Below are 17,600 nucleotides of genomic sequence, written 5' to 3'. Positions count from 1 at the left end.
TTCTTTTTTGTTCTCTGTGTAAATCTGTAAGGAAGCAGAAGCCTGTCTTGTGACTAGAGCTCAGAGCCACTCACATGCATACATGCTTTCTCTGGCAAGGTTAAAAGCTAGTGGAGAGAACCCTCATTCTGCTCCAGTGTGGGAGGAGGTGCCATGGGTGATGGCTAAAGGTGCAGTGCTCTAGAGCCACCTGCATGTATGGAAAGATGGATGAGATCTGACGATGCATGGAGCAATGGCATGGCTTAAATTAGGCTTAAACTGAACATCTGGGTTGTCTTTTTTTTTTTTTTATTTTTATTTTTATTTTTTTTATTTTTTTTAATTTTTTTTTTATTTTTTTATTTTTTTTATTTTTTATTTTTTTTTAATTTTTTTTTTTTTTTTTTTTTTCTGAGCAGAATGCAGGCATTCAGTGCAGAGTCTTTATCCCAGAAGCTGGATAAAGAGATTCCCTCTTGGATTTAACCTCAGTGGAAATATTTGTAACTCTTTGTGACTTCTGTGAGGCAGGCAGTGAATGCACAGATCATCAGTGGTTAGGAAGCTGGATAGCAGCAGATACATAATTGCTCACAGGCAATTGTAGGGTTAAAAGAGTAAAAGGAAATTTGATGCAGCTACAATGTGTTTTACACTGGTGATCTGTGTAGCAACGAGGAAATGCATGGAAAAGCAAAATTCCAGACAACTGAATTGATGATATGATTCATACACTGACTTTTTCACTCAGCACTCATCCCAGTTATAATGAGAATCATCTGAATGAAGTAAAATAACCACAGTTTGAAGCTTGTAGGAGGGCAGTAGCCTATAGCCATGCTAGATGTGAGTCTCATTTGCTTTGTAGCCTCTTGGAGAGCTGTGCCATGTACAAGATGGAGCTTTTCCTTTGGCTTGTTTTTTGTGTTTGTATTTTTTGGAGGGGTCCACTGCAACCCTGACTTTAATTCTAAATTGATCCTACACAGCTGCATGTATACATATATGTAACATATGCATGCAAATAATCTGTGCTTTCAGGAAAAATTAATCTTTGCGTGTACACATGGCCAGCTTGGCAGCAGTGCACCAAAGGAATTTGTATGTGCTAAATTTATAAAAACTGGCTCCAAACATAGAAGGGAAATAGCGTCAAGAGAGTTGAGGCACACCCTTAGGATGGTGTTAGCACGTATTCTCACAACTGTTCTTGGTTAAAGATGGCTCTTGCTCAAACAGCATCAGAAATGCAAAACTCATATTGCCTCATTCTGTGCAGTTTAAGTTTTTGATCTTAGACAACTTAACATATGATAAAATAATGAGGTAAAAACATATGTGGATTTAATCCTAGTCTGAAGTTCTATTTCAAGTTCATGCCAAAAGAAGCTCCACCTCGGAGCTTTCTAATGATCAGCGTACATTTGTGGGACCAACGGCATGACCCCAGGATAAAATGCAAATTATTTCTTACATACAGAAAACTATTCAAAGCACAGATCCTGACCATTTCAGTGAAAACCACAGAATCATAGAATGGTTTGAGTTGGGTTATCAACCACAGAAAAGACTTCAGAGCAGTGGCAATTCAGGACAATGTCAGAAAGTGGCTGGCCTTGGGGCCCAGCAACATTCCTTCTTTTTCAGCCCAATAGATGTGAGACCACTGTGATTCCCTGTCCTCAAGTCCAGTGAGTGCACAAATTCCAAGACGTGCACACACACACACACACACACACAGAGAGAGAGAGAAAATAGGTGATATACACACAGCCTGCTGCAGAGATCAGCACAGAGAGCAGTATCTTTACTGGCATCCCCATGAACACATCTAAAACCATGTCGTACAGACATGGGCACTGCAAACAATCATATTCTCTTCAGCTGGCAAGGACTGAAGTCTTGAAATATGCATGCATTCCCGTCTCTCTAGTAGCTGGTTTTGGAAATTGAGTCTATCCAGTTGCTTACATCTTGGCTGCAGGTATTCAGACCTCCTGTCCTGCTATCTGGCTTGTCCATCTTGGAGTTTATTAATGTTCACACACCCACACAGAAGAAAAACATTGGATTTAATAAGAATAAAGGATAGTCTGCAGTGATTAAGTGCAGGACTGAGATAGGTAAGGGTGCTGACCATCTGTTTGTATCTGTCCTGTTAATCTTATTTTTCCTGAATTTTAATGCACAAAATCACTTAGAAAAGACCTCCTGACCTCTCTCTGTTCACACCTTTGGTTCTTCACCTAAGCATCTCATAATGCATTTTTCACACTTGGTTCCCCTTGAATCTTCTTGTACTCTGGATATCCTCCCTCTGTTTCGTTCAGTGCAGCTTTTGGGGCAGTCCACCTTAGGTTAGAAACAGCAGAGGAAGATGGGGTTTAGATAGCTTTGATTCAAGATAAACTGTCTGCATGGACTTTATGTTACCTTGCTTTAGCCAGCTAAAACTTAGGCAGAGGTGTTCCGCTGAAGCCCATATAGGAGGAGAGAAGCTTTTCCAAATTGAGCTCGCCTGTCTTATTCTAGGATGAGATGAATCACTCTCTAGCAGTGCCTCTTCTTCTCTCTTAACTAAAGGCAAAGCCTATATGGCTAGCACAGGCTAGATGCCTAACCTTTAGACAGCCAAAATGATGGGAATAGACTCCTACTTCCACATTTTATCCTCAGTGCTGGAGGCTGTGTCTCTGGGTAACATGTTGTAAAGTTCAATGTACCTAACACTTCCTCTCAAGCTGTTGCTCCCCTTATGTGTGAGGCTCTTACAAAAATAACCAACTACAGTCTGTAAACAGTGTGGGTCCTGAAGGAAAAATACTGTCAAAGATCAATCTAAGTCAATATACAGAGGTGGAACTTGGGAAATAGTAGTCTGTGTTAGTGATGTGTGTGGTATAAAGAAGATGGAGTGACCAGGATTTGATTTTCTGTGATCCCTCACTAAGCCTTCACCAAGAGTGAAGCTCACAGCAGTCAGCAGTTCTGGGTGTGTGCTGTGGAATGCTACCCACTGGAGGAGCTGGCATCTGCACTGCAAGGGGGCACTCTGCATTGCATCCTGCTGGTGCTGTTCAGCTGAGGTTCCTCCAGGAAGGAAACCTATTTGACCCAAATTGGATGAGTTTATGTGTATTCTGCAAGAGTATTTGCAAGGCCAATTTGCACTAAAAATACCCTGTCCTGCTCTCTAATGTACCTGAGTGAGTCTAGCTTTGGCATAGAGTTGTGATTAAGATCTCAGTCATTATTTCCTTTCTGTGTGATTCAGTTCCTTTCAGAGATTAAAGTGGAGATAATAGTATTTCTTCTTATCTAAGAAGTACATTGAAATGTGTAGGATGGAAAGCACTGTAAAACTCCAAAATAGAAGAATTTTTTCACTTCTACTTAGGAGTATGGCTCCTTTTCCTTTTTTTTTTTTTCTTTTCCCTAGCAGTAGCTATTTACTGATTTGTGTCTCTCTTACCTGCCTAGAGCATGACAAGTAGGTGGTTGTAGCTTTAAGAGCATCAGGTTTTTAAGACAAATGAAAAAGTTTAAAAAATGGTGTAGTTCAAACAGAGCTTTTGATTCCTTAGCTGTGCTGGTCCTGGCAGAAGAATGCAAGAAGGGTCTATAGCAGCATGAAGGAGAACCTAATGAAATGCACAACAATATAGTCAGAGAAAAATAAATATTTCTATCCCCATATATTTAATGTTATTGAATATTGTATGATTTAATTATCAAAGCACAGTAATAATGACCCATGCAATACTAATGACTATTGGCAACAAGGCTCAAGAGGACACACAGCCTAATTAACTTTAATAGGATGGATTTAATATACATTGGATTAACATCTGTTAGAACGACGTATAAAGATTTATTGTTCTCTGAATAAATATTGACCTCTTACTCTCAGGTCAATAAATCTTAAGCTTGTGTTCACTTAAATTAGTATCTACTTATTACGTTAGCATTCTCCTGTTTCCTATCATCAACTTCACTGGGAGGAGAGGGGAACTGCACTTCTCTCCTGCTGCATCAAACACTTCTTTCAGGAATTGAAGGTAAACATTGAATTTGCAGATAGAAGAAAAAAGGTCTGGGCCCTAAACTGTCCTTTCTTCAAAACTGTCCTTCCTTGCTGTTGCTTCATAAGAAATTTCAGAAATGTTCAGAAAAAAATCAATCACTATTAATGCCACAGAAAAGGTGTATAGCTTGCATCATCTGTGTGATTGAGCAGTCTTTATACTTGTATGATGTGAGTGATGTCAAAAATACTTTTGGGGATGAGTGGGAGGAAATCCTGCTCCTTCATATGTAGTGAGATACAAAGTTGTTTCTAGGACTTCAGATTTCATTTTGTGCTTCAGATATTTAAGCACAAATTCCTTTCTAGCTGTAAGAGTTTCAAGAGGAATGAGATGGAATATATTTCTTTTTCATGCCTACAAGGGAGGGATTTCTTGTTACTCTCCAAAGGGGTCAGTAAAGGGGTCAGTATGGTTAGAAATATCTACAAGTCTAAAAAAATTATAACTGAGAATCATTCCTCTAAACCAGTTGAAAATCCTTGAGGTTGATATCCATTCAGCAGATATTTAGATCTTCCTTTCAAATTTAATAGGTGATATTTATAAGGAAACACAGGTTAGTCTAACTCTATCACAGGTGAATTTAACTATAAAGCTCCCTGTGATTTCAATGGCAGAGTTCCTTGGGTTCCATGGGTGAATGTTGATTAATGTGGAGAACCTCTTCCAGGCACACTGGCCAATCAGAAAATTTATACATTTTTGTAGGAAGACTATTTGTATTTATTGAGTTCTGCAGAACTTTTTCAATAGAGGAAGTGGTATCTATCAGACTTTAATGGATGAGTTTTGTGTAGCAGATCATAATTGCTCTCAGAGCTCAAAACATTGTTCTGGCTCTCTCTCCTTCTCTGTAAGAATACCTATGCTGGTGCAGAACCCTGACAAAAACATGCAAGTACTTTACCCTGCTTTTATTTTCTTTCTGATTGTGTGTGATTTATAGGTAGATGTGGCACTAAGGGAAATTGATACCCGGTCAGACTGGTGAAAGAATAAGGTCCTCAGAGCAATTTGGTGTACAGGACTAGAAAAATTCACCTGTGCCTCTGAATACTGAGCCATATCTATATCTCTAAGGGTTTAGGCCCAAGGTTAGCAGATCTTCTATTTTGTGTATTCCTTTGAGGTAACAAATCCTTGGAAAATGGATTCTAAATTTTGTGCCCAGTCTGCTGTTCCCCCTTCAACTGACCTTAAATTATCTAGGGATTGACTGCAGTCTAGTTCTACTTACTTCAGACTGTTATTAATCATCATTACCTATACTCTGACTCCTTAGTTTGCAAATACTCATAGGTGCAAATCATTATTTTCCTTTCATTTTTCACCCTTCCAGACTGCAATAGAATTGCACATTTTGACACCCTGGAGATCCTGCTTTGTTCTTTCAGTTTCCTGGTTGTCCATGCATTAATCATAGAGGTTTGTAACATATGCTGGGTTTCAGTTGGGGATTAAAAAAAAAAGATAAAATAGCTCACTGGGAACGAGGAGAGGAGCAAGGCTGAGCTGGAGTGAACATTGTTTGGGGGCAAGATGTACATGGGAAAAATGTTGTGTTTGCTTTGATAGGGCTTTTATTTCATAGGCATATCAGGCTTTACGAAAAGGAGTCAGGCAGAAAAATCATTTTGATAACTGACAATTACTGGTCTTGTATTTCACTGTGTGGAGGGGCAAATGGGATTATTTACTTTGTTAAACTAGGTGATCAAATTAGACAACTGCCTTGCTTTTGTGTTAGCATTTTGGGTCATGGTAGACACCATCCCCTTATGCTCCCCAAGGAATTGTATGCAGCCTCTGAGAAAGTTAGTATGATGATTTTAGGGAGAAAAGAAGAAGGTATGAAAGTTACCTAATTTTGTTGAAATACCCATTTTTCTTTAGATCTAGTTAAAGAATATACATTGCTGCTCTGTAGTTCTTACTGTACTGCAAATACAGAAGGTGATATCTTATACCAGAAGCTGACTTGTGCAAATAGAAAATAAAATCTTAACAGTGGGGAATAATCCCAAGTTTCTGAAGTAACATACCTTTTCCACACTAGAAGCTTGTTGAGTTTTTGAACTTGTGTCACCACATAATGCAACTGTCTCCTATTGTAAAGTGTCCCTCCCAACCCCAGACATTCACATTGCACTATGATTTCTTTATTCCCTCAATGGAGTAGAAGGGAATCTCAGCCCTGCACATGCAAACAAAAAAGGATAGGTTTTTTTGTTACTCTTGCTTTCAAGACAACATGCTACCCTTTCATCTTGGATGGAGAAGGGGAGCTTTGGCAGGGTTGAAAGATTGGAAATCCTAGTCACTAAAATGGGAACTTAATAAAATGATGCACAAAGAGCTTTGTGTATGCTGTGAAAGCTTTTAAAATAATTACTTTTATAAAAGCAGTAATGCTCAGCTCTTTTGAACAGATCAGAACACTGGAATCATAGTGTTGTGTTCTAGCCTCTGGTGTTTTCTTAATGCCTGCACTTTTACATGGTTTGTTAATAAGATCTTGGTAAAGCAACACAGAAATTACAGAAAAATAATAAGAATTCCATGTGAATTGTCTTGAAAAACCACACGTGCTCAGACAGAAGAAGACACAGGACTGTGCACCTGGAAAACCATGTTGTTCACCAATGTACTTTTTAGCTATGAGTAAAAACACACACTAACTTGTTCAAGTGCTTATTCTGTTCTGGGGGCTGTTTGTCCTGGCTCCTCCTTTTCAGAGGCCAATACATTGTCTGAAGGCTATTTTCTCTTGCCTCTTTATATATAAATCTCTTTATAAATGACCAGCCTAAAGAAGTTGTTGAAGACCACCAAAATCTGAAGCGAGCCCACCATCTCCTATTATTCAGGTAATTTTTTGGGATTTGTGGGATTCATAACAAGTCTTCTGGCAAAAAGCAGTGGATGGGAAAATGATGTGCAGTATATGCTAGTGTGGACATCTTGTGCAGCCCTGAGTGTGAGTTGAAGGTACACAGAGAATGTTGGTTCTGGGACAAAAATGCAACAGCATCTGTTCTTCTTTGATATGTTAGTTGCACAAAGAACGTGGAAGTGGTTACTGCTATTTTGACAAATGCACTTATTTCTGCTTTTGTTGTGTGGTGTGGCACAAGGGAACACTGGCGCAATAGTGTAAGGCAATAATTTATTAGTGGTTTAGGGATGTGGGCCCAGAACAAATTCTAGACAAAAGAAAAACATGTTTGGGTTTTACAGAGAGCCTTGGCTACAGGAACAAAGCTGTGATTGGGTGTGCAAATATTTGGTATTTCGATTGTCCTGGTTGCTGTGACAGCTGAAAAATGGTCTGAGTTTGTTTTTAATTATCACCAGGAGGGGAAAAGCCTGTTTTAAAGCCAGCAACTGATGTTGTAGCAAAAGCAAGAAAAGATATTTAACAGTGGGGAATATACTTTCTTGGTGTTAAAATATGATGAAAACACTATTATTTCCAAATATTTATAGTATTTAGCTAGTTTTGTGATCACAGCCAACCAAGAAAAGTGTTTTGTTCATTTGTATTGCATCCAGTGATGGATATTAAAATGTCAGCTACTGTTCTTACTTGATACTGACTAGTATAATTGATATCATGCTTATCTTCTGCAGCACACTGGGAATTGCAGCAGGCATGTTGTGGCAGGTCTTTGTGAGACCTGCTTAACACAGAAATTATAAAATGCATATATCATACCTTGTGGATGCTCTGCCCACTTGGATCAGGGTGTAGTGGGTTGGCTAAATGCAATAGATAGAATCATACAATCATGGAACCTAAATAGGTTGGAAAAGACCTTTGAGTTCATTGAGTCCCAGCATTAAGCCAGCACTGCCAAATCCATCACTAAACCATCTACACGGTTTTTAAATATACTCGGGGATAGTGATGCAACCACTTCCCTGGGCAGACTCCTCCAGTGCCTGGCAACCCTTTCAGTGAAGAAATTTTCCAATATATCCCATCTAAACCTCCTCTGGTAAAACTTGAGGCCCTCTCCTCTTATCCTCTTGCTTGTTACTTGAGAGAAAAGACCAACCCTCACCAATGTTCTGGTGTTCAATGTTCAAGGTTCAACTCTTCTGAAGGGTTATATAGGAAAAAAGAAGTGCATTACCCAAAAGAGATCTAGTCATTTGTCCAAACAGCCTCTGGCAGGGTTTGGGACCAGTCCTGTTTGTGGAGTCTGTATCTAGTACTTCAAACCCCTATTCTATCATTTAAGGAAGATAAGGAACTGTATTGTGAAAAACCCCTGAAACTGATAGATCATTATGTGAAAATTTAAGATTGCATCCAAATACATCATAAATTGGGGTTTTATTGACTTTTTTTTTTGGTGGCAATTGCTATACAATGGTTGTTTTGTTATGAAAATGTATGAATTCAAACTGGTCATTTCTAGCATGAAGAATAACTTGTCAGAGTTTGAACAACCAATAGTTGCCCTTTAAGTAAAAATCATGAACTTCCAAATGAATATTTGCCCCTTCTAGTGGAGAAGAAATAGTTTTTTGTGGTCAGATGAGAGGGATTGTTCTGTATAAACTTGTCTTCTACTGCAAGGAACAATTTAGACAAGGACACAAAATGTGTTTCCCATATCTGTAAAATCGTGAGAATGTGATCTTTCCATTTTGTCAAAAGGGCAGCTTTTTTGTCTTTTAGCTATGAATCTTCAGCCAGTTCCTCATGTGGTATTCTGTACCTTGGAAAATTTAATCAAGGCTGTATTTGAGGAAGAGAAATAGTTTGAGCTGCTTATATGCTCCTGTTCTTCCAAAGCTGTCTAGCCTGCTTTTATGGATCCCTAGAAAGGTTATTGATTTACTGTGAATGTGGCTTTCTGTAGAAAAAGCTGAAGGCTGTTTGCAAACTGCCACCTGAAGCAGAGGCTTAAGCAGGAAATTTAGATAATTGCATTCTGCTTCCATTGAAGTCCATGGCATTTTGGAAATTAATACCAGGGGAAGCAGAATGGGGTCCCGTGATTGGGAGTTACTGTTGCCAGCAACTGGAACAGCTCTTCAGCTTTGTGTTGCAGAGATGCTCAACCACCTGGGAACTGTTCAAAAGATTTGGAAAAATGCTTCTGATAGCAGTTGCCAATATTAACACCAGTTTTTGTAGGCATTCTGTCTTTGTAGTCCTTGCTGGGTTAGCACATTTAGACTCATCCACACTACTCAAAACTATTCACACGGGATGTCAAGACAGGTTTGGCCAACAGAATGGGCAGTCCCATGAGTTTTCTCATACTTTCTTCTCTTTTCTGAGGGACAGAGATTCTACGCGTGTTTTATTGTCAGCAGTGTCAGCACTTTTGATCCCACATACTTATGGTTGTACAAATAATGAATTTCTTTTTTGCTTGGCCATTGAATTGAGAAACTGGAAGAAATTCTTGGTTTTAGTTGATCAGAAAGTTGTTTTCAGGCAAGCTAAAATGAAGCAATTTGCATAGTTTAAATTTTCTACGGGCTTTAATAAAAATGGGTCAATTTTCAATTGAATTTAAGTTTTAATTGAAAACAGTATTTTGAAACAAATACTTAAAATATGTTTGTTTCCAAAGTTTAGAAAACGTTTAGTCTTTTCTGGTTTCTTTATTTTTCTGGCTGATGATATCTTAGACTATTTTTCAAATTCACATTTTTTTTCCTCCCCTGAAGCAATATATTTTCATAAAATCATTGCTTAGCAGAATACTTTTGCCCAGCATTGTTAGCAATTTCGCAACTCACTCCTTTTGCCTTAGTGTTTAAACAAAAAAAATAACATAATGTTGCTTTTAAAGCTTATAGCCTCTAGCCTACAGTTTGGAAAAACTATTGTGATATGTAACATCAGGCATGACTAGAAAAAGCTAGCTGGAGTCTGTGAGAATGAGAGCATACCCGGTGGCATCCAGGAAACAGATGTGTCGGGGCAGGGAATATAATTTGTGATGGGACAGTTTGAAAATTCTCAATTAGGTCTAAAATGAGGTCACTTACAGATTAAAGGAGGATACTAGAGAAAGAAATTTATAATCAAGGTTGACATGGTCTTCCATTATCAGCAAGCCAGTCAGCAGTTGTCCAGTCTGAGTTTTCTTGCACTTTCAGCATATCTGTTAATTCCAATTGCCAGGGATAGCATTAGCGTGGAAAAGTAGGGGGTTAATTAAAACCAGTAGGTGCTGATTTCTTTGTTTCAGACAAAAAAAAAAAACAAACCACAAACAAACAAAAAAAACCCAAAAAACAAACAAACAAACAAACAACAAACAAAAAAAACCCACCAAAAGCAACCAAAAACTAAGCATATTTTTTGGGAATTCTGCTTCTCTTTAGGACAACTTATTTAGCTATCCATACCCAACAGCACCAGAGCGGTGGGGCTGGGGGCTCGGTACATTTACCTCGTATGAACAAGGGGGCCAGATTACTCTGTTCTGTTCTTTTGCTTCAGAAGGTATCTGCTATTTTGGACTAAGCGTACAACTTGAACTTCAAACTGGTGATAGTGGGGTATGTATTTTAGAAGTCAATGAGATTATGTGCTTTGAACAAATTAAGCACTTTGTTATCTTATTGTGATTTTTCTTTTTTGTTATTAGAACAAAATTTGCAAAACAGTTCTTACAAATGTCCATAATGTTCACCAAAAGGCAGCTAATGGTGATTGAATTCCAAAGCACAATACTGTGCCATGACTAATGGAGTGAGAACATTACCTATTTAACAGAGCTGCTCTGCCCTTTGCACAACAAACCCATGTACTAGAGGCTGTTCTTGGCTTAAGAGTGAGGCTTGCATAGCTTGACCAAGGCGAGAATGGTTTTGGAGGTCTTGCTATTTGGAAGAAGAAAGTTTCTCAAATAGAAATTTCATCAAATCCTCTGAATAGATTTTTTATTGTTCAAATTTGGGAAATAACTCTTGGAGACACTGGGTATGGGATTCTCCTGCTGAGAATGTACTCAATCCTTTTGTTGAGTCAGACTGTAATGGTGGTTGCTGATATTTATTTTGCTTTTATAATCCAAGCCTGATGGAGATTCTTAAAGTGTTTGAGAAATTTGGATCAAATGTCATTGATGAATCAATTAGTAGGACACAGTGGTTTAAAGGTAAAAAATATGCTGTGCAGAATCACGTTTCTCAAGGATACTTGAGATGTGGAGAAGCAGATCTGTCGCTCTTCTGGTCCCCCTGGTGCACTAGATACTTCAGCTGTAGTGTCTAAGCTGATCCCAGCTACTTATTATACTGCTCTGTGTGTATATATGCTGGAAAGAAGCATTGGCATCTTCCATGTAAATATGTATGAGGATCATCTGTGGTCTGGACTCTTGACAGAAACAGCTTAAAGTTTAGAGCTAAAACTTTTTATTGTTGGTAGGTGGCTGAGTCCTGGCTGAGAGTGGGAAAAGAGATTACCCTGTCACTCAAGTAGGTAGAGAAGGAGTAAACTATTCTGCAATCTTTGTTCTGTTTTAAAAAGCTCTGCTATCAGGAGTAAGGGAAGTATGAGCTGTTACAGCCGGTGTAGCTCTGCACAGGCAGACTGCAATGTACCCATCAATCCTTAGGAAAAGCTTCCTGGGCTCTGGCTGCACAGTGCAATGTGGGAAACTCTGGTGTAGAATGGCTTTGCGCACACAGCACCTCCTCCCCACATTCTGAGGTGGAAGAAGAACCTGTCTAATAGCTTTAATTCTGCTGTAGTGGGTGTTTGAAACAATAATCCCTAGGGTAGATGGGCAAGGGAAACTAGCAGTGAGAAGGAAGAGGTGAAGTGAGCAAAGAAGAGAAGAGATCTTTCGGTTTAGGATATATTACACTTAAAATTCTGAGACTGCTCCATGGATGGGCCACATAAAGAATTAGATTTACAATTTGAACAAAGTTCTGTAGGAAAATAATTGGACTGGTGAAGCAATCTCACTCTCACTAAATTGCTTTCCAAGGAGCCTATCCTGAATGGGGCTGTGCAGCTCTTTCTGATATTTGAGCATCCTCATTTCTCATTGACTTCAGTGAGAATTCAACTCATTGAACTCCTCACTAGGCAATTAGTTTCTTACAGGTCTATTTTTTCTGCTTCAACATGGTAGCTGCCTTTCCCTTCTGTTAGCAGTCATACACTGTGCCACTCAAGTCCAAGCCTCAACATGCAGGTATCATTTAATTGTTCTTTTGTGAGACATGTGCTTAAAAATTTGAACATAGTTTCTGATCCTTATTATTTTCTATGCATAGGATCCTTGACAGTTTTGTTACACTGACTGCACCACTTTAGCAAAAAGAACATGCAAAATATGTGATGCAAAGTCTTTCCAAAACGAATCCCATCAAAAGCTTATAAATCAGTTTTTTGTTTTGTTTTATGTATGTAGGAAGAGTTTGTTTTACTTTCAAAAAGGGATTAATACATTTCAAATTAAGAGGACAGATTTATTAGTATGGAGGATGAATGAGATAATAAACGAGATCATGAAAGTGAGGATTTTCTACCTTTCCTTTCCATGAGAGAAGACCTACAGAAATGCGGTATATTTACAGTCCTCAAATTACTGAAGCTGTAAATGTTTTTGCTTTCATGGCCTCTGTTTGTACTACTGCACATTTTGGGATGATGGATTATGAAGCACCAGGTGTTGGGATGAAGAAAATCAATAGTGTGATACAAAAGATGAAATAACTGTGATGGAACATCAATAAAGGCTAAAAGCTGCCACAGGGATTTGAATCTTAAAGAAGAGCCTGAGAAAGTGTATTAAGAAGAATTCACTTCCCCCCTTGCACTTGTGAACAGAAGTCCATGGGCAGAAGTCACCTGGGGGCTCTGTCAAGGACAGAGGTGGAGGATTTTTTTTCTGTGTGTACATGGTACCCTGCACACCACCTGTGGGGAACCATGTCCTAGTGTCAAAGTAATGTCAAGACACAGCTGGTGTAGGTTCAGTTTGGAATGTTTGGTCTAAAGTGGAGAGGATTTTATTTTATTTTTAAAGAAACAAAATTAATTAAATTTGTTGTTAATTTGCACACTACTCCCACAAGCAAACTAGATAAATACATTTAGAAGTAACTAGTTGCAGTTCATATCTGCGCTGTTGGGACGTTGTTCTGAGGAAATGGCAGCTGCTCCTCTGCTGCTGTGACCCATTCTCAGGGGACTTGGCCACTAAAGAAACACAGTAAAGCTAGGCTCTTAGTGTTGAGAACTTTATCTGTTTCTAGCTAAGCAAAAAAGGCTACTGAAATATGTCATGTAAAAATAAAGCTATTTGGTAAGTTTAGTATTATCATTTTTCTTTTGCAAATCAGGCACAAAGTTTAAGAGCTGAAATAAATTAATGCAGAAAGCAAGGTTAGGTCACACACCTGTTTTCTTAGTTCAAAGTCAAACCATCACGAAGAGAAGGAGAGGAGCTCACTCTTCTGAAATACCTTGGTGTTATTACTAATATATTAAAATGCAAGATCTTTAAAAAATACTCCTGTCAAAATACTTAGTTCTGCCTTCCAAGGAATAGTCTAGCAATGCAATTTCAAGCATGACAATGCAGAACTACTCACATGCTTTAAGCTATGCTCAAGATTGATTGGCCAAAGTTAACAGCCCTGCTGGGATGAGATCAAATGCTCTGCTATAAGGATCTGACTCTGCCAGTCTCGCTCATGGGGTTTTTTCTGCAGTAAGACAGCTGTGAGATTTCATCCCATGCAACACAAGACTGGTGTAGCCAAAAGCTACTCATGTGTAAATCTACGAGATGAAATCTTACGTGTCAGGATCAGGCCTTGTCCTTTAATATTGCATCACATTGAGTTTTTTGGCAACTTGAATTTCACAGGGGTTCAATGCAGAATGTCCTCTAGGGACAGCTGCTTTGCAGATGTGGTGGAGAAGGGTCATCAAGGACAAGAAGTCATGCTTAGCCTGGTTAGCACAAGGAGACAAACCCTGCCTTTAACCAGCTGCAGCTGATGCTCTTTCTGAGTTCAAACCTTTGATCTAAAGCAGGAAGACTAAGGACCTTAACCCAGCCCTTTCCAGGTCACTGATGAATGCCTCAAGCACCATAGTTTAGATCTTGCTCCAATTCTTTCAGGATCTACAGAACACAAGGGTCTCATGATTTAAACCTGCAGGTCTGATCTTGGCTTTCCTTGGGACAGGCAGTGGGGAAGTCAGGCAAGGAGTGCAAAACTCAGACAGTTCAGAAAAACTCTGTAAGTCACAAAATACGCTTCCTGCCCAAGCATGCTGTATTTTTGGGTGTGACATCAAACCTTTTTTTTTTTTTTGTCTCTACTTTCAGGTTGCTCCTATAATTAAGGAGAGGATGATGAAGAAGGGCAGCATGATGCTTGGGTACCAACCTCATTGGGGCAAAGTCAACTTCTTCCGCCAGGTGGTTATCAGCCCGCAAGTTAGCCGAGAGGACATGGACTTCCTGCTGGATGAAATCGAGCTTCTCGCTAAGGACTTGTAGCTGCAGCTCCAAAGCATCAGGTGCTGCTCAGGTGTGATAGTAATGGAGAGAGAGTGGCAGCAGCATTCTGGTGCTATTTTGTGAAAGGTAGTAAAAAGCTTGACATATAGTTTGGAAACTGTCATTTTACAGATTGGTGTTGAGAGCTCTGCAGGTAGAACACCCCTTCACAGGAAAGCATTTGCTGGCAGGGTCTAGGGGGCAGGCGGGTGCTTCCAGCACCATTGCTGCCATTCTGGGAAGTGTTTCCTGAAGAAGGGAGTGCTTCTGAAAATGGTGTCTATGCCCCAGGAAAGGCAGCTATTTACTGGATGCCTGTGCACAGTGTAGCTCAAACTGGTCACTTACGCATGCTGGCAAAATTCCTCTGAAGTTGCTATTACGAGTGGATTTGTCAGTGAGCCTTAATATGCTAGTTAATTCTCTTATCTACTCTGTCAATATTTTAGTTTGGTAATTAACATGATAAGACTGGAAATTGTGAACTTACATGAAATGAGTTTCTCGAGGCCACCTAACTAGGTGCATTGCCTGGGTTTCTGCTGTGAGCACAAGCAGACAGTACAATAAGGCTCAGTGCAGTCATCACACCAGGAGGAACCTCCTGCACAAAGCCTTGAGTAGCCAATATTGACCCTGCTAGGAGCAGATTGAACCAGATTACTTTTTAAGGTCCCTTGCAACCTGTAGGATTTTGTGATTCTGTGAAACACAGTCATTTGGTCCAGTCAGTTATTGCCCATCCAAAATATCACCACTTTAGGAGAGCTGAAAATATTGGAATAACATTTAGAACTTCTTACTTCTTTGTCAACAGGAGTTACCTATCATTTCTGAATTGCTGTTTACCTTCATCTATTTTTAAAGTGTAAAGATTTATTTAGAAGCTTTTGGATGCACTTTAAAATTTTAACAGAGAAAAAAATATATATTTGCCTGGAAGATACATATTTTTTATGCATGATTACTTTATATTAATAATATAGAAAATTGCTTATTTGTCATTGTTTGTTTGTATTTTCCTACAGATTTGAGATGACTCGATCTTATGTTATCAGTATATAATTTGTAATTTTACTCTGCTATTACAGTAGTGGTGATCAGAGAAGGTCTTCCTGTGATTTTAGGATATGAACGGTTTGAACATTTTTGGTCAATCTTAAATTTAAAAATTAAGTTCTGCATTTTGTTTTTGTGGTAAGAATTAGACTATACTTTTCATCTGTTTTTTATTCCGTAAAAATAATCCATTTTATAAAGATAGAAATGTATTTCTTGTGATGAAGTTGTTGCAGCAAACCAATGGAAATAGCCATGTCTTTCACTTTGTAATCAACATCTGCTCAACATTAATATTTTGTTGTTTGTTCCTTATTCTGTATTTGAGGTAGCACTGACCAGTATGAAACCTTTCTGCTATAATGTTTTCTGTCTTCCTGAAAGCTGTTTTTAAACACAAAGCTTCCCTGTTTTCATTTCCTGCATTGTACTAGGATCCAACATTGCATGAAATTCCTACTTCCAGTCTCCAGGATGTTGGTGTGCAAAGCTCAACAAGGTCATGATAACCAAGGAGGTCACACTGTTAGAGCAGTAGTTAAAAGCAAGGGTCACCTGCAGCCCTTGTCAGGTATCCCTTCCAGTGTCCTGGAAGTGGATATACTTGTTTTATCATAGTGATCCACTGGGCTTTAAGCAAAACCCATGTTGATAATAAAATGAATATCACAATGTGGCCCCTGGGTTTTGCTCTTCAATACCCACAAATCACTCCATCATTTGTTGATGGAGTATGCTTCTGGCTATACCAGTTTTCCTGATCTTGGAAAGCCTAAATTCAGGGCCCATAAGGCTTTTTTTTTGCCTCCCAGTCACTCGGGGTGGAGTGCAGAGGGCACAAGGAATGCTGCATGAAGGGGAAAACTTTTTCTCTTTCATCTTGAGTTAGACAGGACCATTACCCCTTCTCCTTCTCTTTTTTTGACCTTGAAGGGAAATACAGAATACAGTGTCAGGATGTTTTGTTTATGGTCCAGATTCTTGGTGAGTACCTGATTTTTTGATTCATAGAGAAGTTATAATACCTTTCATCAGCTAAGAATTTGGTCCATGGTGTTTTGTGACACCACCACGATCGAAAAAGTGTTACTGTCTTATTTCTCTTCATGTTCTCAGTGCGTTTCTCTGTTTCCAGACACTGTGACACTTATGACACATGTCAGGCAGAAGTAGCACAGTTCCCTTCTGTACCAGTAGTGGCTATAGTATTTTTAAATGACAGTAAACTGGAACTTTTTTCATAGTTGCAGAAAATAAATCTCTGATCAACATGTGCACTGATTTCTTTGAAGATATATGTTAACCTTCCAGTGTGATGTGAGTACCTTATCCAATCTCCATATATTTTCCATTATTTCTGACCCCTTACCATGTCGCAGGTGCGCAATATGATGGTTTCATTTCAGGACTAATGTAATTTTCTCATAGTTGCTTATGTAGGAGTAGTATGTACAAAATGTCTATTTTGTAGCTGGTGATTTTAATAAAAAGTGAAGTAAATGACACCCTTATAAATACAGGCTGTCTTTGTCATTTGTCAATCTAAAACTGCATATACAAATGTAGAAGGTACCTCTAAGCACTCCAGATAAATAGTGCTTCAGCTTTAAAATGTGAAACCTAGTTTAACCCTGTTTCAGGATGTGGTTTATCTATGTGCTGTGCTGTGTCCACATCATCTTTAATAAACATTTTGGGTGAAAGCATGTAATGATTTATCTTACTCCTGCTTTCAAATGCAGAAGATAAATTGTCTGTGCAAAAAGACATTTGTTTTTTTTAATATTTTTTTGCCATTCTAGCTAGGTGGGATTGGCCCATGAGCTCCCTCTCCTAGTTACTGGCAAGCTTCATCACTCAGGATGCTAAACAAAGTTCTGGAAGTAGTGAGGTACATGCATAAATCAGTGTAGAAGCTGATCCATTTGTTGCGTGTAATTTCTTGTGTCTACCTTTAATAACT

General features: G+C 38.8%; 1 protein-coding gene across 1 annotated transcript in view; it reads left to right on the top strand.

Annotated features, from left to right (window-relative positions):
• Positions 1-17,242, top strand: part of GADL1 (glutamate decarboxylase like 1) — a 70,428-nt gene extending 53,186 nt beyond the window's left edge. Inside the window, exon 14 of the mRNA XM_053996289.1 lies at positions 14,481-17,242. Within this exon, the coding sequence (XP_053852264.1) occupies positions 14,481-14,615 (135 nt within the window). The 3' untranslated portion in view covers positions 14,616-17,242. The remainder of the gene's footprint in view (positions 1-14,480) is intronic.
• The last annotated feature ends 358 nt before the right edge of the window (positions 17,243-17,600 follow it).

This window comes from Vidua macroura, chromosome 1, assembly GCF_024509145.1.
Source record: "Vidua macroura isolate BioBank_ID:100142 chromosome 1, ASM2450914v1, whole genome shotgun sequence".
Lineage (NCBI taxonomy): Eukaryota > Metazoa > Chordata > Aves > Passeriformes > Viduidae > Vidua > Vidua macroura.
This window is presented reverse-complemented; position numbering and strand designations above follow the sequence as displayed.